Below are 24,338 nucleotides of genomic sequence, written 5' to 3'. Positions count from 1 at the left end.
GATCTTCCCTCTCAAGCATTGGAAATCCTCGAGGAAAGGGTTATGCTTTCCTTATCTATTTCCTCCCTGGTTCTAGGATATAGGTATTGAGTTGATATTTGGTGAACTAGTGGACCAATGCACAAATTCTGGTGATAACTGAGATTAACTATAGATAGCCTTGCTCTTGCTATAAAGATGTATGTAGTAGATAAAACCAATAACTGAAACATAGCCCTGTAAGAGTACATTTTATTTCAACAATACATACCTCAGATCGGGAAACAGAGAGACACACAATATTGAGAAGTTACCAGTAGAAAATTCACTCATGAGAAAGGAATTCTGGAAAAGTTTCTAGCTAAGACTAAAAGTTCATGGCAAAAGTCTCGAAGTTATAGAAGTATACTATAAACTACTTGACAAAAAGAATGTAGTGAGTGATACAGTAATACTAATATCTGAGCTGGGGGAAAGGCAAGATGTAAGTGTAAGGAGGGATTTTACCTATCTGCTTGTCTGCTGGTGGTATAATTAAAGTATAAACATAATATCTGAAAACTTATAGAGAGAACTAATACCCTGAATGCTTTCTAACATGAATTCAGATGTTAATTTCAGTTCCAAAAACTCCGTGACATGTGGTCAGATGAGCCCATGAAAGACTGCCCGCTAGGTCCCCAGATTTGACTGTCCAGAAGACTCACGGCCTCCTTCGTGTTGGAAAGGCTGGAGAGAAATGCCAAAATTAAACAAATATATATATATGTGTGTATATATATATAAATAGTTATAATCCTGTGTACATGTGTTTATTAATAAAAATACTCTTATTTTCAGAGTGAAAAATATTTTTATTGATATACTTTTTAACATCCCACAGTAGTTTTCCTCAGTAAGAGATGGAAGGGCTGGTACAGAGCTGTCTGAGAGATGTTCATCAAACTGCTAACCGTGTTCACCTCTGGGTGGTGGATTTTGAATGTCTTTTCTACTCTTCATATGTTTTATGTATTTGAATTTTTATGATGAACAAATATTTTTGTCATGGAGAGGTATTTTAAATAAGCAGGAAAGCCAATCATTTGGGAATAATATAGTGAAATCCTTACTTCGTATCTCATATCAAACTACATTTCTGAAGAGTTAAAGAACTCTGAGTAAAAATATCACTCAAATAGAAGAGAATGTCTTAAACTCTTGGAGTGATGGGAAAATCTCAGTGAATATAAATAGTGATCAGATCTAATGACCATTCTCAATTTGAAATATCCAGGACACTTCGGAGGAGGAAGGCTTGATTCAAAGGAAAGAAAACGATACACCTGTAACACCTTTTTATGTTTAGTTGTGCTTAAAGAATGATGAGGGCATGCTGAAAGGATATAGAAGCCAGCTCGAAAGAGCTCCCATTGGCCAAATAGGAGACAATTTAAGCATCAAAATAAATCATGATAGTTATGGATTATAACCCATTAAATAAAATAGGAAGCCACAAGTATGTACTGATACAAATCAATGTATGAATAAATAAGTCATTTGGGAACAAGCTATTACATAGCCTCAAAGTACCTCCCACAAAATATTGACTAGAAAGAGGAAAGAATAATTTTATAATGGAGAGGGTTGGCCAACATGACCTTAGTCAAGTTAACGTTACCAGTAAAGGGGCAAAGTGAAATCATGTATCACCTTATAACATGCGGTGAGAAGAAGTCGGCCCCACTTCTGTGATACTCCTACCAAATATACTCAATCTAAATCTAATCATGAGAAAATATCAGTCAAACCCAAATTGGGAACATGTCCCAAATACCTGACCTGTAACCCTCAAAAGTCTTACAACCATAAAAAAAGAAGGAACTTCCGGATTGAAGGAGACTGAAAAGAGACTTGACAACTGAGTACAACATAATATTCTGAACTGAGTCATTTGCTGTAAGGGATGATAGGGGGGCAAATGCAAAACTTGAATGGGTTCTGAGGATTAGATGTATCAGTTATATCCTAAATTAGATGGCTATGTTATTGTTAAATAGGATAATGTACTAGTTTGTAGGAATTATACCCAATTATTAAGTGCTGGGTCATCATGTCAACAACTTATTAGTAGACCAGGAAAAAAAAAAGTGTTCTATCTTTACAACATTTTTGTAAGTTTGAAATTGTTTAAAATTTTTAATATAAACAGATGCATATATATAAATATCTTCAGTATATTTAGACCATTTTAAAATAGATAAGAACCAGTTGAGTACCCCAATACAAGATAGGCAAAAAGTCAACAGCATGTTCTCAAAAGAAGATAAAGAAATATATAGTAAGCCTCACTAATAAAGAAACATAAACAAAAAACAAAGAGATAGCATTTTTCAACAATCAGATATTTAAAATGATAATGCTGTGAGTTAAAGATGAGAAATTCATGCCTCCCATGTTAATTGTTAGAGTGTACATTGTTAAAATAATTCCAGGAAAGTGTATCAAAGAGTTAGAGTGTACATTATCATTTTTGCCATTATACCATTTCTAGGAATTTATCATAAAGAAATAATAACACAAGTTAACAAAGAATGATCACCATAACTGTATGTCATACTGAAAATCTGGAAATGAACTAACGGTTGTCAGTATGGATTGGTTAAATAAATTATACTGTATTGCATCTAAAAATGGAATACCTTGCTTACAAAGTGAGAAGATTCAAAAAAGATTATAAAAAGAATATAGCATAATATAATGTATAATATGTGACATATTTGTAGAGAGTAATGTTTTTCATGAAAGAGTGTAAACTTTCTCAATAGTATCTTTGTCAGACAGTGGATTGTTTAGCCTGTGTATGCAGTTGAGCATCAGAAAGAAAAAAAATCTATAAATGATAGCCTTCAGGGTAATAGTAATGCAATTTTTAAATTGAAAATTACTTGTGAATAAACTTCACAGTCTTTATAGTCACATACAAAGTATATGCTAATATAACTGTAGTTAAGCAAACTGTTCTATACAATTAGTCAAAACATGTGATACTACGCCTATTGCCTTCTAAGTATCTCTCACTATTTGTCATAGGTGAATACCTGAAATACATGTGTAATTAGATTTTTAATACAAATCATATTTTCTCAATAACTTGTGTAATAATGTCAAAAATGCTTCATCTTCACTTTAAATTAATACTAATTGGTAGTGATAACAATTTCTCTTCCTAAGTGTTTCTATCAAGTAGTTAAATCAATATTTAAATGCACCAGAAGTTCTGATTTTCTAAAACATCAATGAATAATTTTAATGAGAAAAATTATTCCTAAAAAAGAAAAAGAAATGTCATTCTTGAACCATAAAATTTTAAGTCAAAATGGACAACAGATTATCTAGTGCAACTCCTTCAGTTGCCAGCTGAAAAAAATTGGAAGCCCAAAGCATAAAAATTAAAGAATTTGCCTCATATCACACATGTAGCTAGAGTTGTTGCTATAGGCAGAACCAGAACTCAGATCTTCAGCATGCTGTTCACACTGTGCTATTCTGGTATCTTGTTTATATATTTGTAAACCTATGCACTTTAATATTAAATTTGCATCATAAATTATGCACCGAGTTAATGAGTGAATGTCATATTAGTACAACTAAGAGAAACATCTTCATAACACTCTACACCTGCATACTTGCTTTGACTCTCTTTAATAGAGCCATGTTGAAACCTCATCTCAGCCATCTGTTTGTGTGAACCCACAGACCTCATTGAACCTGGATCTCACTCTGAGGCTTATCTTAGTTTAGGCAAAGAGCAAGTAACCTGACGTTTTAGAAAACTTCGGTTTTTAAGTGTCACTTAATTGTTGGATAGCCATGGGCAAACCACTCAGCTTCTAATGGGTCTCAATTTTGTCAGTCATAAAGAGGAGCTAATGACTATACTAACTTCTTAAGGTTATTGTAGTGATCAAATGTTGTGACTGAAGCAGAAGGTTTTGAGTATTTATTATGTACCAGACATTTTACCAATCGATAACATTAAAATTGAAATCAAGCAGTTTCTTAGAAACATGTTGAGCTTATTATCTGAGTAAAAATATCATTCAAATAGTTAATTTTATATATACATTATTTCATTTTTGTAGTTTTATCTTTTCACAAACCAAGTCTTATCTCCTGTTACCCAACCTTTTTTGTTGTTGGCACATTTATTCTTTGATCACATTAAGATTTGTAAGTATTCCTTTGTTTATTGTTTGAGAACCTGAAACATAATTATCTATTATCTACTTGATTTTTTTCCTAGATATACTACAGCTCATTGGTTTTCTTACAGAAGATTTTTTTAATCTTCCTTAATGAGATTGAATGACAAAATTATTTTTTATGAGAAAACCAGTGCCATTTCTTTATATAAATTAAAGTTCTCTGATGCAAAATGTCTATTATACCACTTGCTGATATGGATAGGCAGAAAATTTTTTTCTATCAACTTTTTTAAAAATGTTAAACTTTCCCTGACTGGTGTGGCTCAGTTAGTTGGCGTATCATCCCACATACCAAAAGATTGCAGGTCGATTCCCGATCAGGACATATACCTAGGTTGTGGGTTCCATCCCTGGTTGGGGCACATTAGAAGGCAACCAATCAATGTTTCTCTCTCTCCCTTTCTCCCTTCCTCCCTTTCTTCCTTCATCAGGTGAGGATAAGAAAATAAGAAGTTAAACTTGGTCATCAGTATAGATTTACATTTGTGTCATTGGTTCCTTTTTCCATGTTGTATATTAATATAAAGAGATAAATGGTAACATAAGCAGACACATGAATAATGAACATGGAACAATTTTTTTAACTAAAGAAAATTGTAAATGCTTGATACTTAAAGGTAAAAATTAAATTTCTAATAATTATTTTCATATTCTTTGTACTGTTATAGTTTTAAAGATTGTGGAATCTCAAAATAGATTATTTTACTATAAAAGTTATTGAAGATTATGAAAATTATTAAGGTTTACATGAATTGAAATGTAGTGCCTTTGGAACATATTATAAATATTTTGATAACCTAACCTTTGTTAAAGGTCTGGAAACATAAGGAAGCCAGAGTCATATTTGTAACTAGGATTTCTTCTTGCCAACTCTTGTTTTATGAGTTACTAGACTATTGAGGAGCAGACAACATTCCCAAAATTAAAGGGGTTTAACTAAAAACATTTAGATAACAATAAAAGATACTTATTTTCAGGCAAAAAATATATTATTCCATGAGATTTCTGGCAAAGAAATGTACCTCTTGGAGATTAACAACACCTAGTATTCTTAATATCAGTACCTTATAAACTGATTGTTTTAAATGCTATAATTGTGCATATACAAAAATGAATGTTCTCAATTAATATACCTAAATATATTGATTTTTTCCCATTTTATTTTGTTACCAGTATTTATTTTCCTAGAAATCTAATTACTTTGGAGAAACTTATTTTATTAAAAAGTTCTAAGCATTGTTGATTACATTACTTATGTCAGTGTTTAATAGGGAAAGAGATTAAATTGTATTGACTTTATGTTCATTTTTATTCTCATATCTAAAGAAACCTTTTACCTTTGAAGAGAATCTTAAATCTACTATAGTTATCTTAACAGAGAGTAAGAATGTAAAATAAATCACAGATCATGTTCGTTGGAAAAATGGTGGCAATTAAAAAGCTAAAAAGTCATTTATATATGTGGTATTTGATAATATGCCTTCAGATAGCAGATTTAATACCAAGTACTTAAGGCAGATTTTATGATTGAACAATTTTGGGCAGAAGGGAAATGCTTTAATTTTTTTTTCACATAGGGAAAATAATAATTTTCTTATGTAGATTCATTATTGGTAGATTAGGATACACTGAATATATTCTTGATCCACCCTCCTTTAACCTATAGTGACATTCATCAAATGGTTGGCTGGAATTCATTTCATAACCTGGGACCTTGGAGCAGACTTTACCCCCTGTGCAAAGCTAATTGACCCAGATAGGAATTAAATCTGCTGTGTTCGAACGGCAACACTGTGCTGAGAAAGTTAAGCAGTTGAGCTAGCCAGGATGAATATGTGTTAAGATATGAAATAGCCACCTCATTGTCCTTATGGAATATCATTATTTATAGACACATTTTTCTCACTCATGGAAAGAGAAAAGTGTGTTCATGTAATTTGTTGTATTTTCACTGAAAATGGAGGAATAACTATATGAGAAATAACTGTACTGTGAAATCCTTCAATTGGAGCCATATTTGTTTTGCAGAGAACAAGGTTCTTTTCTCTCCTTTTTGTTTGTTTGTTTGTTTTGTTCTGTTTTAGTTAGATACGTCCTTTTGGGCTAGGCATGAACGTTCACTGAAACGTTTACAGAAGCGTGCATGTTTTTGCTGACCCCCCTGCCATTGACTGTGCACACTAAGCAGTCCGCTACACTTACTTTTATATTCTTTAATGTTGCATGTGTGCTTCAAAGTATATTTCATTCTTCCTTTAGGGCATTTTTTCTTCCTGTGTATTGCTTTATTTAGAATCACAGTAAAGCCGATACTTCCGTAATTTTAAGGTCAGCTACAGCATTTACAGCATTCGGCACGTTACAGTTTAGGAATTAGCTACGCCCCCCCCAAACCTCATTATCATGACATTTCATGTTCAGCTGTAGCTCACAGGTTGCCCATTATGAAGAATCTTAAACTCAATTAATGTTAAAGCGAATTTTCTTCACTCTTACTAAATTTTCTTTGAGATGTTTTATAACATTTGCAAAGTATTTTAAAATAGTAACATTAATGCTACTGTTTATATGGGAAATAATTCTGTTTAGATCATTTTATTAAATGTATATGTTAATTTTATTGTCTTCTTCACAACTGAATTGGAGTTTATACTCATTTGTCTTCATGTGTCTTAATTCAAGTTTTTGAATTAATTTTATGTTAGCAGTTCTACGAAAGTTAAAACTTGAGTGGGAGATGAGCTCAGGTGATGAGCACATTGATTCAGGTATACTTGGCATAGCAGTTCATTAACTGTGTGTTCATTATCTATGATTACTCCTGAAAAGCTATAGTGGCTTCATCTTTTAAGTTGCTTCATTAAATCATTAATTTTCATGGAGGTAACTAAGCTTGACATAATTAAGTCATCTCAGTCTCCACAGATTTTTATCTTCCCATGATGTCAAGAACACCGAGCTAGTTAATATACAGCATTGTATCTTGTTCCCTGGATGTATTGACTTTGTTTTTTATAATTAATTATACTATTTTGGCTCGTTTTATTATATTTAAATAACCTTATGAATATATACTTCTTAATTATTTGCTTACTGTTTTAGCTTACATTTGTATTTCCTCTGTAATAAGCCTATTTATGTATTTGAACCACTTCTTACCAACAGTTCTTTGACCCATGGCTACATAGAGCTGCTTCAGTTTATCCAGAAAATCATTTATGAGGAAGGATTTGATGGATCCAATCCCCAGGTATTGAGTAACTTCAAAACCTTTTATAATCATGTATGTAATATTGTTTTCAAGCTCTCTAGGGGTATACCCAGAAGGTCTTAGAATAATCAACAATGAACAAGCTGGTTTCCAAGCACAGAAGATACAGATAAGCAGAGCAGAGGCAGCCTTATTTTGACTATTAATGTATATTTAGAATTTTAGCTGTGTTCTCCGTGAATGCACATATGATGTACATGTGCATTGTCAACATGAATTATTTTAAAAATCTGCATTTATAACACCAAGAATTAATAAGTAATCACATTTTGAAAATTACTTTTAAATCAGCAAGTCTTATACTTTGCTGTCTAAATTTTTGTACTTCTGTCATTCAGACCTTAATATTTTATTACCTTATGAGTAAGAATTAATTATTTTAAGCTCTTACTTTTATTACAGTATGCTTTGAATTGTCTCAGTGAATAAAATATATTTATATTTGCTGTATTAAAATGTTTTATAACTTCACTTTTTCAGTAGCTCTATTTTTAAAATTTTTTCCTAGTTACCACTATTAAAGATGTTCTGGTTACTTTAACTTAAACAAAATGAGGGAAATTTTATTTCTAGATATCAGGCTTCTCAAAATTCTTCCTCAGTGATTTTAATTGCTATTGCTGCTAAAATGTTTGCATTTCATTTATATTAGTTTAGCAGAATTATTTCCCGAGCACCATCATTTTTATTGAAGGACACAAAGAAGCCAAAAGTCTTATTTTTGCCATTATCAATTACATTTGCTCTTAATTCATAGATTTTAAAAATATTACTATAAACTTTACTGCTATATTTAACACATTGTCCATGGCAAAATAAATAATTTTTAAATTTGTCTTGATCATCAGCTTAATAGCAAGCTGAAAATACTCATGTGTGTGTGCTGGAACACATTCATTATTATATGACTTTTCGTGTATGTTATAGTTTTGGGTAAGGCCCTTGGTACACAAATTTAGTACTATTTTGTTTTGCTCATTCTTGCTCCAGTTTTGGTCCTTGCTGAGATTTATGGACATCATGTCTTCTCTTTAATGGCAGTGCCCGTCTGGAGAGGTAAATTGGTCCCTGACAGACACCTCTCCCTGCTCACTGTGGTAGCTATGGAAACAGGCATGTCATAACAGTTCCTGCCATGCAGTGTGCAGAGCTGCTGCTCTTGCAGGACAATAACACATCTTCTAAGAGCAAGAGGTTTTTTTTAAACCCACAAACAATAGCAAAAAGATACATACATGTAAATGTATATGTATATACACACATATATATATGTATACACCACACATACATTCAGGCAACCCTTAAAAAGGAAGCTGTTATTGGAATGGATTGAAAGATGTGTTTTCTTAGTTGTTTATTTGAGTATGAAAACAACACCATTTTCAATAAACAGTATTTTATTTCATGAATGTTGATAGATAATAAATTATAGCTGGTTTTACTCTCTGAACGAGATGTTCTATAACAATTGACTTTCATAAAGATTGAACAGAGTTGAGATAGACATTTCTATGGTGAATACCAAGAATCCTAAATTTTTTTAATTCAATAAAAATATACCAATAAGTTATTATAAAAGTATATTTCCAAGTTTATTGGAACTAAAATATAGTTCATAAACCTCCATATTGTTAAATTATAGATAGTATCATTTACTAAAATTCCAAGTCTATACATCTGTCTCAGAAACTTTAGATGAGTTCAAGAAGTCATAACATGCATCTATCAGTCACTACTTTAAAAAAATATATTTTTAGTCAAAGTAATATTCTGATACTGAAATAAATCTTGCTTTTTAAAAGGAAGTTTTTATCTTATATTTTATCACTACATTTTTAAATAAACTAAACTAGTTGGAGGCAACATATAGAAATAAACTCTACCAAGGAGAATGTTATATATGTACTACCGTATAATCAGCATTCGTAGTAAGTAGCTTATGTGTAGCTCTCTAGGGTAGAGACGTTTAGAAATTGGTGCCATAATTTCATTTGCTTTTAAATTTTAATTTTCAAATATTTAAGAAATACACAACAAAAATGAAATGTGAACATTGATTTTACTTGGAACATCACATTAAATATTTTAGGTGTTCTTTCTCATAGGAATAAATTTAATGATTTATTATTTAGCTGTTAGCAGGAGTTTATTTTTTAATTTTATTATGCTTCACAATATGCCTGTTAAATGGCAGAGCAGAAAAACTATATGTCTCAAAAAACACAGGAAAATTTGTACTTCAGTGTTTGTTTTTACAACTTATTGTCATCTTTTTAAAAATATGTGTATTTCCTGTGTGGAAATATTATCTCAGTTATATTCTGATGTGCTGTGTTCCTACCTCACTTAAATATCTTATCTCATAACTTGTGTGGCTCAGTATCTTCATTCTTTCTACATGCACATATCAGTTTTTCTGTCAGAGTGACAAATCTCCTGTAGTCAGGAACTCTCCTGATCCATTTTTGTTAAAAACTTTTAGCAGGTACTTTTTGATGCAACAGTAATAGGTATTGGTGACTCTGGATTAAAACATGGCCAACGCTTAGTTTGTTTAAATGTTGACTGGAGAAATAATATGATGCTGCTCCCCTTTTACCTTCAGATTTCATTCTAATATCTCAATTTTTTTTTTTAGATCTTCCTTTTTTACATTGCTCTTTCTGTTGGGAATCTAAGTTAAGCTACAGTTCATGACATAAGTTTCGAATGAAAAAATGAACCTTTTTTTTTTAATCCTCACCTGAGGAAATATTTATTGATTTGAGAGAGGAAGAGGTAGGGGGAACATCGATGTGAGAGAGTAGCACCAGTCGGTTGGTTGCCTCCCACATGTACCCTGACAGGGATCGATGGTACTCCAACCATGTGAACCACCTGGCCAAGACGAAAAATGCACCTTAATTGCACCAGTGAACCTTAATTGTGCCACTTCACTTAAATTCTGAGTTTCTAAGTAATGCGGAAAAAGGGATAAATAACATCATATTTCACAGATATGTCTCACATATTCACCAGAAACTTATTTATAATTCCAACATATGCTCTGGTACATCTTAATACCTCATTTCATTCAAGGAATGCCGAAATAGAAAGAAAACTTTTATGAACCATCAAGGATCATAACATATGGTATCTTAGGTGGTTGTCTATCATAACCTTACTGCAACTGGAAAGGAACAATTGGACCAGCTTCCTTGATAGTGTCATCATGCTTCCAGTCCTTGGAGTCAGGATTACTCTTTCTGTAATCTCATTCTTCAGTTGTAGCCAAGATGTTGTGTCCCTGTACATTTGAAGGATTATATGTTCTCATAGAGCCCTGTTCTTTCTTCTTATTGTAGAGATGAGAAAACTAAGCCCTAAGTAATGTATGTAGCTTAACCTGAACTGTATGGCTAGTTAGTTACACAGTCCAGACTATGAGTCTTTGTCTTCCTCATTTTACTAATAGTTTATGTATTGTAACCGCCTCCAAAAGATTCTTAGAGTACTCACTGTTAAAAGTCTAAAAAGTGAAAGAAAGAAAAAACTATTGTAATCTAGATTTTCTTTATATTGTTTGTTACTGACAGTACATAAAATTTTTTACCGTATCTACATTGCCTGCTTTTTATGTTATAAATAAAATTAAGAAATAGCAAAGTTGGTTAACAAAACAATGTGTTTACCTGTCCTCCACTTCCCTTTAGAAAAAACAGAAGAACATTTTAAGAATAGGAATCCAGAATCTTGGTTCACCTTTGTGGGGAGATGACGTTTGCTGTACAGAGAACTGTGGTGACAGTCACAGCCTTACAAAATTCCTCTATGTTCTTCGTGGTCTTCTGCGCACCTCCCTTTCGGCCTGTGTCATCACTATGCCAACGCATCTTATCCAGGTAAGAACTGTTCAAAACCACTTTCCCCTAATTAGTGGTGCATAGTGAAGAGCAAAATATAAATGCTTTCGGAGTCTGATAAATTATTTTCTTATGTCCCTTAGATATAAGAGATTTCAGGTGCTTATCAACACTAGAGCAGCAAAATGTCTTGTAGTTTAGATTATTAAATTCCCATGTATTTGTGGCTGTAATATACAGTGAATATGTGATAAGTCCACCTATACTAATTTTTTTTTCTTTGCTTTCTTGTAAACTTGCTAGTATTGTTGTGATGTGAGGTTGGTTTTTGCCATATCTTTTAATTAATCATAAACTTATCTAAACATGAGCCTTGAAGAGATATTTGTAGACCTATATGCATAGTAGCATTATTCACAATAACTAAAATGTGGAGGCAAACTAAGTATTCATCAACACATGATGGACAAGCAAGATGCGGCCTATATTGCAATGGAATATTATTCACCCTTAAAAGGGAAGGAAATTCTGACATATGCTGCAATATGGATGAATCTTGAGGACATTGTGCTAAGTGAAATAAGTCTGTCACAAGAGGATACTGTGAGTCCATTAGTATGAGGTACTTACAGTAGTCAGAATCATAGACAGGAAGTAGTATGTGGTTGTCAGGTACTGGGGGAAGGAGGGAATTGAGTGCTATTGTTTAATGGATACAGAGTTTGTTTCACAAAATGAAAAGAATTCTGGAAATGGTTGGTAATGATGGTAACACATTATGAACGTATTTAATACCAATAAACAGTATACTTCAAAATGGATAAGATGGTAAATTTTTTTTTAATGCACATACTAAAACACTTTGATTTGAAATGACTTTCATTACAGAAGTTTTGAGTTTTGTTTTGCTTTACTTCTCTAGGAAATAGCAATGATATCAGTAATGATAGCAGCTCAAGATATTGAAATATCATTCCTTAGTCATTTGCAAATTATTGCTTCACTGAGTTATGCAGATCTTCCAAATATTTACATAATATCAAAAATCACATTGGTTAATATCATCACCATCCACAGTGTTGTATGTGTCATGAGGTTATTTTTATCATTAATTTGTTTTCTATTGTAAGACTATACCACAATTTCTTTATCTTTTCACTTACCAATGGACATTTGTGTTGTTTCTAGATTAATACTATTATGAATAAATCTGCTATGGCCATTAATGTAGAAGTCTTTTTGCGGATATATATTTTTGTCCCTCTAGGAATCATATCTCTCCAAAATTTTTATTTTCAGTCTCTTATTTTAGCCATTGTAGTCTATATGAAATGTTATGACATTGTGGTAAATTGCATTTCTAATAACTGATACTGTTGACTGTCTTTCCATGTGTGTGTTGGCTATTTGTCTATCTTTTGTCTTAGTCTTTTGGCCTTTTTTTTTGTTTTTCTTATTAGTTTATCTCCTCATTATCAAGTTTTAAAAATTCTTATACAGTACATTTTAGGTACAACTTTGCAATATTTTTCTTCTAGTTTGTGATTTGTCTTTTCTTAAAAATATCTTTGAAGAGCTAAGGTTTTTCATCTTGATGAAGTTTAATTTATCTATTTCTTTAATGGTTAGTGACTCCTCTTCCCCATTTCTCCCATCTTACTAGTCTTCGCCTTCTGTCAATCATTTTCTTATTTTTTCTTCCAAAACATTTATAGTTTTATCTTTTCAAATGGATTGATATGTTCCAATTTGAATTTTTACACTTTAGTTTGTGTTCTCAAACTTTTTGGCTTGTTAGTTAACATCCTAATTATATGGTAAACTCACTTTATATTCACTAGCTCTCTTTTTATCAGCAGTACTATCTACCAAAGTACTTACCTTATTGTCTACCTCAAACATGTGATTTCATATAATCTTATATATCTAATATATTGTAGTCTTCATAAAAGCAGGGCCATATATTTATAATTCTCCTTTCTTACCCAGCTTAGGGTTATGGTAATAATATATTATTAAATACAATAAAGTATACAAAGTTCTAGCACAGTACCTAGGCTTTTTCTATATGTTGGAAAAAATGTTAAAGCAATATCGATTCTTTGAAAATTACTTCTAATACTTGGTTTTAAAACTGCTTGAAACTTTATTTAAATTTATGTGGTTTTAGTATTTTTGTTCTAACATTTCCAAATACTGTCTACAAATGGAAAGTTTATTAAAATGTCATTTAGTTACATTAGTTATATACATTATATATAGTATATTTCAAGTCCTATGACTGAAGAGTTCAGCATAAATAAGAAATGAATTTTGACTCCTCAGCTAGTAGAATTTATTTATAATAGTTATAAGAGCGTAACTGTTTTCTGTTAAGGGCTTTTCACAGACTGCTTGAAACTTACTATTACGAATTTTAAGTCACACAAATATTATAGGGAAACTTCTTTCTCTAATCATCTTAGACATTGTACACATACTTAGTTTGCCTTGTTAATGATGATAAGTAAGTCATTATGAAGTTAATGCTTTAATAACAGATTGGTCAGATTTAATGAGCTTCTTGATTATGATGACGAATAAACCTGAAACAGATCTGTCAGACACTGGTGTTAATACTGGTAGTCATATACTACTGGAGCTATGCTGTTACTACAAATACTTATTAGGCACATGCCAAGTACCACGCAAGTATTATGTCCTTGAATCCTTATCACAACCCTTACCTCTGTTTTCACAAGGTCACACAGCTAGTAAGTGGCAAGGCCAGTCATGTTCGAATTCATGTCTTTCCCTGACTCTAGCATCTTCACTGTTATGTTATATAGTTTCCCTAATCTTCAGAAAATCTCTGCGACAGAGCTTTAATGCCATTGCAAAGAAGATTAAAATGAAGTGACTCTCTGAAGTCACACATCTATTACACATTTAAAGCTAGTGTCATGGACAACGGGGAGGGATATGATTGCGGGAGAGGGGGTGGGTTGGGTGGGGGAGAGAAATTAGGGGAAAAGGGGACAACTGTAATTGAAAAACCAAAATAAAATAAAATAAAATAAAATAAAGCTAGTGTCAAACTCAGATCTGTTTAACTCTTTCCTCTCTGTCACACTGCATCTTTATGTGTCTTGAATTATTAACTACATGTGATAGCAGTAACTTTCCATTAGAAAGAAAAGTTCTAAGCTAATGTTGCTGCTATTCAATATTTTTAAAGAGAAAAAAAGCCTTTGACAGTTAGGACATGTGAAAGATTAAGCAAAGAGTTACATTCTACACAAAGGAGGAGAAAAAGATGAAAGCCTATTTCCATATGTGTAATTGCAAGCAAAGAAAAAGTTATATATGTAATTTTTATGTATTCCAAAGGGACCTATGCAAAAAAGGGGGTGGGGGAGAAAATTTTTTCAAAAGTCATTTTAGTAGTGATCATCTTTATTACTTAATGAAGAGATTCCAAACTCAGTGTGAATGTTTGTGACAGATTCCTCTAGCCTCTTTGTAAGGGACCATCAGTAATACTATTAAATGACCTCAAGTCATTGTATCTTACCACTGATTAAATAATGACTTAAATGGTAAGGTGGCCTAGATGTCTGAATATTAATATTTAAATGTTGGTACTTTAGAGATATATTTAAATGCTTATATAACTGGAAGAGATATACAGTCATACCTCGTTACTCATCGGCTTCAGATCTTGTCTGATCCTGTACTCAGAGTATTCTGATGAGCAAAAAAATGTTGCAGCCCTCAGCAGTTGCTCGGGACTCGTTGCCCTTGCTAGAGCTTGTATGAGTCACGACGCCACCCCACAAGAGAAAATGCCTTGTTGTTCGTTGCTTGCTCGGTATTCATCAGTTTTGTCACTCGTCAGGAGTTCTGGAACAAATTAACGACGAGTACCAAGGTACCACTGTCATTTAAATTTTGCTTTTGAAAACACCAGTAAAAAGACTACTTGAAAATGGAAATAAGAAAACATAGGGTCAGACCGATGATGCTCACTTCCCTAGACAATTTTGCCTGGTTATAATACAGTAGTCTTCTGACCCTAACATCAATTGAGCTATAAAAAAACAAATAAATTATTTTCTTGCTCTTTGAACATGACACCTGGCCATATATTTGTTTTTATAACAAAATATTTAGGAAAAATTATAAACCTTAATAGTTTACATAAACCAGTCATGATATAAATAGGGATAAGCCTGTCAATAAGTCTGAAAGACTGGTAGGGAAAATCTCAATGTTTAGACTAAGGAAAGAGACTAAGCAATGGAAGCAGTATGTGTACAAAGTTTATAAGAAGCCATATGAATACACAGAACCAGGGGACTGTGAATTTATTTAATAAAATCTTACATAGTGATTTCTATGGGCCAGTTGCAATCCAAAGAACTTCTTATATATTAACTCATTTAATCCTCTTAATAACCCTATAGGGTTAATACTATCATGTTCATTTCACAGATAAGGACATGAGGGACAGAAAATTTAGCTGAGTGGCAGGATTTAGACCTAAGCATTCCCCTCTAATTACCATACTTTTAACCACTGTGCTATGGGGCTTATTCAATGGAAGTAATAAAATAAGGTCAAAATTAAGGAGACTATATGTATACACAGTAACATTTATCAGATTCAGTGACAGAAGGAGCCTGGGCTTTTAGAGGCAGATAGACGCAATTAGTTACATGGTCTTAATCAAGTCTTTCGCAGCCTCAGCTTTTTTGTCTGTAAAAATGGGGCAAAGAATATACAACTGAGAGGATTATCAATAACAAATACTGACAGTCTGGCGCATAGTAGGCACTCAATATATGCTAACAGTTTTCGTTTTCACTGTTATTACTTAAACCTCCAAAATTGAGTTTGTATAGAAAAAAGTGTACATGTTCATCAAAAAATGAAGTGTTCAAGTTTATCAAAGCAATAGTAATCTTCAGCTTTCTGTCCCTTTTTCTGAAAAACACAAGGTCTTCTCAGGTTAAGTCTGAGACAGACCAGGAGGCATGGATGAAGTCCGTTGGCCATCTAAATCTTAGTAACAGCATACCTTGTTGTATCATGACTCTTTTTAATATCATACATTAACTTCCTCTCCACAGTAGCCAGGGCCATCCCTGCAGAAGTCAGGGTTTAAATGGTGATTGATTGACTAAGGGTAACTTAGCTCATCCATTCAGCAAATATTTATTGCAGGCTCTGTTCTAGGCACGCACAGGGGTATAGTAGTGAACAAGACAAGCAAAGTCTCTATCCTTGCAGAGCTTTTCAGCAGTGTAAAAGATAGCATGGATAGAGCAGGAAATTAGCATATATAGGTATTTGCCCACTCAAGCTTACAATTTGATAGTAAAGTGCTTTCTGGAAGGAAATAGAAATGTAGTTTGATATCCTTGGAAATTTTGTCATATAATTAAATATCTGTACATAATAGAATTGTGGTACTTTTATTTGAATATGTTATATTAAGTAACACTAGACTGAAAGTTATATAAAATAACTATATCTCTTAGACTGGTAAAACAGCCAATCAGTGTTCTTACTTGAGTTATTAGCATTCTGTCAGACTTGTACAATAATGATTAGTTACCCTTTATTGTACTTTTGGCAAGCTTCCCATGTTTAATTTTATTGTAGGAAAGAAACACATAGTTAAAAGAATTGCAAAAAGGATAAAAAGTTAAAATAGGGAAAATAATGACACAGATTCAAAACTGACTTTAACTTATTGTTATAATAAGACTTTTCAAGTAGAATGAAGAAGAATTATTTTTAAATTTACATTTGAAATATTTTGTGTTCAGCCTCACACTTTGAACTTGAAATTTTTTATTTCCTTTGGGTTAAAGATTATCCCCCATAATAGCACAGGAAAAAATGACAAGCATATGTTGAAATGAATGTATAAAAATAAATTCTAAACATCTGCTAAGAAAGAAAACACTAAAATTATTCATAAGATATATGTCTAAATAAATATATATATATATATATCACCCTAAACAATTTTACCTGTAAAGTTGTAGTGTTACTCATATTGTCTCTTTCTGGAATATAGTTTTAGTATCTTCCCAGAGACATTGTATTAAAAATGTATATGGAAATGGCTGCGTTAAATACAGACTTTGTTACATGCTGAACTGTGGAGTTAAGTGTCATTCGAAGGAGCAGAACTACGGACGGCTCCCCTATATCCCAGTATCACTCAGTTCCCAGATCCCTGCTGTGTAGTTGTTCCACTCGCCAAGAAGCCTGTTAAAGAGCCCCCAAGAGCATGTGTACAGCCTTCCATGTTAATAGTTAATTGGTGAGGATGGCAAGATGAGAGGACAGCCGAACATGTGGTCTCTCAGACTCAAGCAGTAGACAGACCTTTCGTTATAATAACTGCAGCTGCTCACATTCTCACAACTCAACTGTTCACAACTCTGTTGTCAGGCGGAGGTTGTCCTGGATTGGGGCGGGGGACGGTGGGGAGGAAAGGTTACTTCTAAGAAAAAGAACTACAAGCCTACCTTGAAACTCGTACTATATATTATCTTACGTATGAGAATATTATTTCAACTTTTTAAAATTTAAGTATAAGTTTCTATATTAACAGTTGGAATAGTTCATTCTGTTGCTTTTTTTCCCCATTGGCTTTTGGAAACAGAAATGTTTGTGTACCCTTTGAAACTTCTTAAATTTTTTTTTTCATAGCAATTGACATATTATATTAGTTTCAGGTATACAACATAGTGATTAGACATTTATATAATTTACAAAGTGAAAGAGTATTATGCTAAGTGAAATAAGTCAGACAGAGAAAGACAAAAATACCTTCAAAAGTTTTTAATGAGATTTTTTATAACTTTGAGGCAATTACAATAGGATACTGTTTAATATACATATCTAGCAGGATAGGAAGCTATTTATTTGGTCTTATCAATGGGAACTAGCTTACTAATAGTGAAATTTGTCTTCCGCCTCCAAATTTTAGAAATATTTTGTACCATGTAAATTAATTTTATTTTCTAATTCACAGTGACTGTATGTGCTTGGGGAGAAAAATGGTGATTAATAACATTTATTCTTTTTGGAAATAAAAACTTAGGTTTATGCCTTTTTGTGATTTCATTGGCAAGGTGATAGGAAAATACATTTCCTCTTGCTTATGCATTTTATTTACACAATCGGTGACAGGTTCTTGATTTGAATCTTTTATTAATTAAAGGCTCTTTTACCTGAAAATGTCAGGAAATGTTGAAGACTTTAGAATTATGGTTAAAACAGGGAAAGCTTTTTTTATACCTTTCTTACAATTTTTCTTTCTTTAAGAATATTTACTTTTTATTATTGCTTGTCTACTCTAATTTTCATAATCTATATTTTTAAGAAATTTTAAACATAACCTATTAAATTTCTCCTTAATCCTAATAATGCAGGGATAAAAACCTTCTTTGACATTATTGATAATAAAATATGAAATAACATTTTCTCATTCTAGAATAATTTCTAAGTATTGCCAGCATTTAATGTATTTGCTTACAGAACATTACTTGGTAAAGTATTTAAACTTTCTTTTATTCAGAACAGATTTTAGATTTTAAACTGGACTATAACATATTTTTATTGGTCATCATTGGCACTTGGTCGGTTAGCTCCTTATTAAATTTTTATCATATAACCAATGTTTTTCAACGATTTGTTCTGTGGAATTTCCCCCAGCTGTCTCAGTGAAGAAAACTTATTAGCATGTTAGCTTGAACCTAAGGAAATTCCTTCTCTAAAGAAAAGAGGGGAAAAATAGGCCTTGTTACAATGTCTCTTGAAAATTGAATAAGGTTTTATTTAATGTGTTATTTTAACTTATATACAGTATTTTCAAATTAATCTTCTACAATATTAATGTATTATAGCTTTGAACCCACTGACATGAATGATAAAGTATGTTTCAGCATAGAGAAATTCAGAACAAACCTTTCACATCCATAAACTTTTGTGTTCATGCTGAACATTTTAGCAACTAAACTCTTAAGTCAAGCAATGTAGAACTAGCCACTAATATGGGATTATGAAATGTGGACTCCAGTAGCCCTATGAATTTCTCTCAGTGTGAAATCTTTTAGTCTTAAAACAAGAACTAAGAATAATTGCATGGTGAAGGAACAACAGACTTCTGTGAATTCACAGCTATAAAATTTTGGAAAATCTTTTTAATTCTTGATATAAGCGTCGTTAGAGGAAAGCATAACACCATTTTCTGTCATATAACTCAGTCTATTTAAATGGTCTTTTTAAATGTACTTTATTAATGAGAATATTTAAGGATGAAAATTATAGATTTAATGATAAAGTTATATATTTTGGCTGTCAGTTTTTCATGAATTCCTTTTTTAAAAATACTCTCAGCTGAGAATCTGTCTTTAATTTTTCTAGCTCTTCTCAACTACTCTGAACTCAGTTGTAAGAAACTGACATTTTTAAAAATTTTTAAAGAAGCAATTTTTTAAAAATGAATTGACTCATATTAAACTCTTTTTAATTTTATACCATATTTGTCAAATTCCAGTTTTTGAAAATTTAGTAGTTTCATGTGAGTCTGATGAGTGGTAAACAGAATTTTTTTTTTTTTTTTTTTTTTGTACAATAGCAAATAATAGAACCCTGTTTGAACTGTGCTACTATAGACTTGGCATCTATAAATTCTATAACTCCAGTTTTTCTTCTCTTTCATATTATGCATACTGCTATATGATTAAATTTTTAAATCTAATTTTAGCTTATATACATTGTACATATGTATTTAACTCACCTTGTTTGTCAAGAATGTTTTACACTTTTTACATAAACTCCAAATTATATATGTTTCAGTCCGTATAGAGCATTAGTAATACTGTGTACCATTTTATCTTAGTGTAACTATACATATTAAATAAAAGGATATTTTAAATTGTCAATATTACAAATGTGCATCTTTAAAAGAAAAATTACCATTTAGAAACCTTCTGTTATACTTAACCTAACCAAAGCATATTCAATAAGCCATAAAAATAAACATAATTTTTGTTTTAATTGATTTTTTGCACCCTGAAATAATTTTTTAAAGTTATAGTTCACATCACAATTCACACTATAGTTCTTTGTAATGATGGCAGTTGTTAAAGTACTATTTAGAGCCAACGTTTTCAAATGTATCATTGATAGAAATATGGCAATGTCTCATCACAGTATGGAGATTGAGTCATCTGTTTGGGCATATGGAATCCTTGGCTGCTGGACGGCACAGTCTTTATAATGCCCACTGTCCAGGCCTGGGCACAACTGTTCTGGGAGGAGAAGCAGGGAGGGACCTCTGTGTTCAGTCCACTAAAACTTGGTAGAAGAAGAAAGGGGGAAGGATCTTCAACATTTTTATTACAGGGTATCCTCTACTCCATCATCTTTCATGTACAGAAAAGAAATACAATTTCATTTAATTTTGCATTATTTTACAAGTAATATTACTAAGCCTTTTATCTTGGGTGTTACAAGCTATCGAAGCATGCCTATGAGAAAAAGTAAGTTTTGAATTATTTCCATTTATATACTTGGATGCATACCTTCCCTTAAAGAAATGTCACTGTCTTCGGAAAAGAATGAGATCAAACGTGCTTGTAACTAATTATAATTTAAAGTTGTTTAAACACGAGGTCATATATTATATTCCCAATGTTATGTTTTAGCCCTGTGCTATTAATTACGTTATTATTACTATCTAAGGTGTTCCTGCTTCTTTAATAATATTTTTGCACTGTATGTAGTTAATCTTTAATGTTGGGGAGGACAGGGAAGAGATTAAATTAGCCTTGTAACCTCTTTCTCTTCTAGGCCGATGATGGAAAATAAAAGCTCTTAGCCACAAAATGTAACACTTAGAATTAATATTTAATTAGACTAGCAAATTGTACACTGTGGCTGAAAGCTTCCAAAGAGTTGTTAGTGCCACAATTGACCTACAGGTTTAATAATAACTCACTTCTAGAAGGAAGTGCCAGTTCAGCAGAGTAGAGCCACTGTAAGAAAGTCCTGAGAGATTAAAATCAGCAAACCAAATGGCAGGCAGGGATTCCTGGGATGGAGCCTTCTGGAAAGCTGGGAGCTGGAATAGCTTATAAGCCAGGATTCAGATGAGAACAGTGGGTGAAAAAGCTGATCCCTCCTGTTCTGGGAGCTTCTGGTTGTAGTCCAAAATCTTAGAACAGATTTTTACTAAATGTTTTTGCTGCAGCTATTAACTTACACTAAAAATCAAATATTGAATAATTTTTCTGTAAAATTTAACAAATTTTTGTGTAAATGTCAGTTCTTAATTTCCTACATATCAGGACATAATATCTATAAACTCAGATCATTAGATTATCAGATAGGTTTGGCGCTGTACATCTATGCTGTTTTGCTGTGACATGCTGTTTCCTTGTTCCCTGTATAGTTGATTTATATGGTTCATTTCTATATTATTTCATTACGGGGAATTGTGCAGAGCCTGAGAAGGAGATTGTGAAATCTTTAGCCCAAAAATCTCTTTTACTTCAAGAAAGTATTTATTTGAAAAATCTAATTCAAAAGCTTTTTAAAAAAAAATGTTTAAAGATCTTTATGTTATTAAGGCATTGCCACATTTGCTTATTTTTTATAATACAATTAAATCACAAGATAAATAATTGGATCTCCTGATGAAACATCGGATCTTTATATTTCTGACAAGTAATCTGGTGAAAAATAGGATGCCATGAGTCTGCAAATGTGCAAACACAGAACAACCAACTGAAGAAGGAGCACCTTCCATAATTTATTGGTTTCTATCCTAAATAATGAAAGGAAAGCAAGTCATTAGTTTAAAAGTCCAGCAGGTGAGAGCCTGGCCAGCAGAGGGAGCAGTCCTGTCTTCCGTCCGGTTCCTGTCATTTTCCCACCTGCCTCAGCTTTTTCCCAGCCAGTTTCCCATCTGGACCTGGCTCTGTCAGCCTGCTCCTGATGACAGGCTATAATTTTATACTCAATATGGGATTATTCTAAGCTGATTTTAAACTTTAGTATCTTTAACCTACCACTGCATCACAAACATCAGCTGGGTGCTCTGTTTGATATTTGGATATTAGCAATTGTTTTCCCGGGCAGGGTATGTGTGAGGTTCTGAACATCTGTGAATTGCATTTTAAAGATTTCAAGAGTAAAGTAGTGAGCAACAAATTTCTGGTTTAGGAAGTTACCCATAAAACATTTTTAAGCAAAAAATACAGACAAATTTTATATGAATAATTTCTCTAATGTGAAACTAGATGATACATAGTTTATGAAAAACGCCTAAAAATAATTTTAACTATCATCATACCATTATTCTGTTTAGCCCATTCTTTATAGTATTTTGTTCATTCAATTTTGTGAATTTACAGACTATGTTTTATAGAATGAAACTGAAAAAGAAAATGATATAAATAAATGTTCTGCAAAGTATATAGTATTTGAGGCAAATATAAATGTAAATTGCATTTCTGAAAGTTTTCTTTTTAAAAATGCTTCAATTTTAAAGAAGCAATATTTTAATATTAAAGTTTACAATATCAAGTATTTGATCAATTAGAAAATACAAAAAATGTGGCTCCATTGCTTAATTCTAGCAAAATTTGGCCAGTTAGCATTTTCTTTTTTTTCTTGAAGTTAAGTATATGTACGTAGTTCCTAGGTATATTTTAACCATTAGAAAATGGAACCAAAATGTGTGTGTTTTATGATTTCCCCACATGTATATCAGTTACAAAATTTCCTTTATATTTTAAAACTGTGTATAACTTTGAATAAAGTTCAGTGTTAAATGTAGAAAGATTTACTCTAATACCTCCCTTAAGGTATCAATATTATTATAAATATTTATTAGTATAGTTTCATTTAATAAAATTATATTCTTTCTTAAACTCCAAATATTTGAACCACATTATTTTTACTATCAAGTTTTTTAATTTTTATTTATTGATTTTTAGAGAGAGAGAGAAAGTGGGAGAGAAAGAAAGATAGGAAAATATACCAATTTGTTGTTTCACTTATTTATGTATTCATTGGTTTATTCTTGTATGTACCCTAACCAGGGATCGAACCCTCAACTTTGGCATATTGGAATGATATTCTAAGCAACTGAGCTCCCTGTGCTCAGTTTTCTTTTAAGAAAATAAAAATCTAATCCATAGAAGTAAGTGACTACTCTGGGGAAGAAAGGTGAAGGTTTGCAAAAAATTACAAACAGTATAAATAATTTTATTATTTCATAATCTTGATTTCTATAGAATGAAGAACTTAATAATTATGGAAAAATAAATACCTCATTAAAAAATCTCTAGATTTATCCTTTTACCCAAGTTTATTTTTTTGACTATGTGACAAAGAAATGTCGTAAGTTTTAGGATGATCATGTTTTCATACATATAATTTTTCAGATGTTATTACAACTTTAGGTGTTGAGCACACACACATCATGTCATATAGTAGGATCAAATTAAAAGAACTTAAATGTTTCTTTAACTTTTCAACATTAACTAAATCATGCTTTTGTGCTATGAATTCCCAGATCGGATGTGTGTGCCATACTCAAATGGGTGCTCTACCCTTCATACTGTGTTTGTTGTCTTTATTATTTGAGGCATCGCATAAATGCTTTAAGTCAGTTGGTTTATTCCTTTCAAGCTCCTTAATAATTAAGTGGTTGGTTAATTATTTTTTTATTCTCTTGTTAATTTTTTCTAGGAAGTATGTTTGATATTGATACATATTGTATATCTTTTATATTGTTGAGATAATTAGGTCCAAGGAATTTCAAAGTTTGAGGTATTCTGATTGTTCCTTGGCCACTCTAAATAGATAGCTGAACTGTTTATATTAAAAAACAGAGGGAGCTTTATATGGCAGTAGTTGAATTTTTAACTTTTAACAAAGTTCATGGTTTTGGCTTTATGAGCTTTGAATTGGAAGGGAGCATTA

At 31.9% G+C, this 24,338-nt stretch overlaps 1 protein-coding gene across 2 annotated transcripts in view; it reads left to right on the top strand.

The window, feature by feature from the left end:
* Window positions 1-24,338, top strand: part of ELP4 (elongator acetyltransferase complex subunit 4) — a 223,004-nt gene that overhangs the window by 69,413 nt on the left and 129,253 nt on the right. For both annotated transcript variants that reach the window (XM_090267603.1, XM_090267602.1), the window contains exons 6-7: window positions 7,392-7,476; window positions 11,190-11,378. In XM_090267603.1, coding sequence (XP_090123729.1) covers window positions 7,392-7,476; window positions 11,190-11,378 — 274 coding nt within the window. The remainder of the gene's footprint in view (window positions 1-7,391; window positions 7,477-11,189; window positions 11,379-24,338) is intronic.

This window comes from Furipterus horrens, unplaced genomic scaffold (genome assembly GCF_987537825.1).
Source record: "Furipterus horrens unplaced genomic scaffold, mFurHor1.1.pri manual_scaffold_2, whole genome shotgun sequence".
Taxonomy (NCBI): domain Eukaryota; kingdom Metazoa; phylum Chordata; class Mammalia; order Chiroptera; family Furipteridae; genus Furipterus; species Furipterus horrens.
Note: the sequence above shows the minus strand (reverse complement) of the source record. Positions and strands in the feature narration are given on the sequence as shown.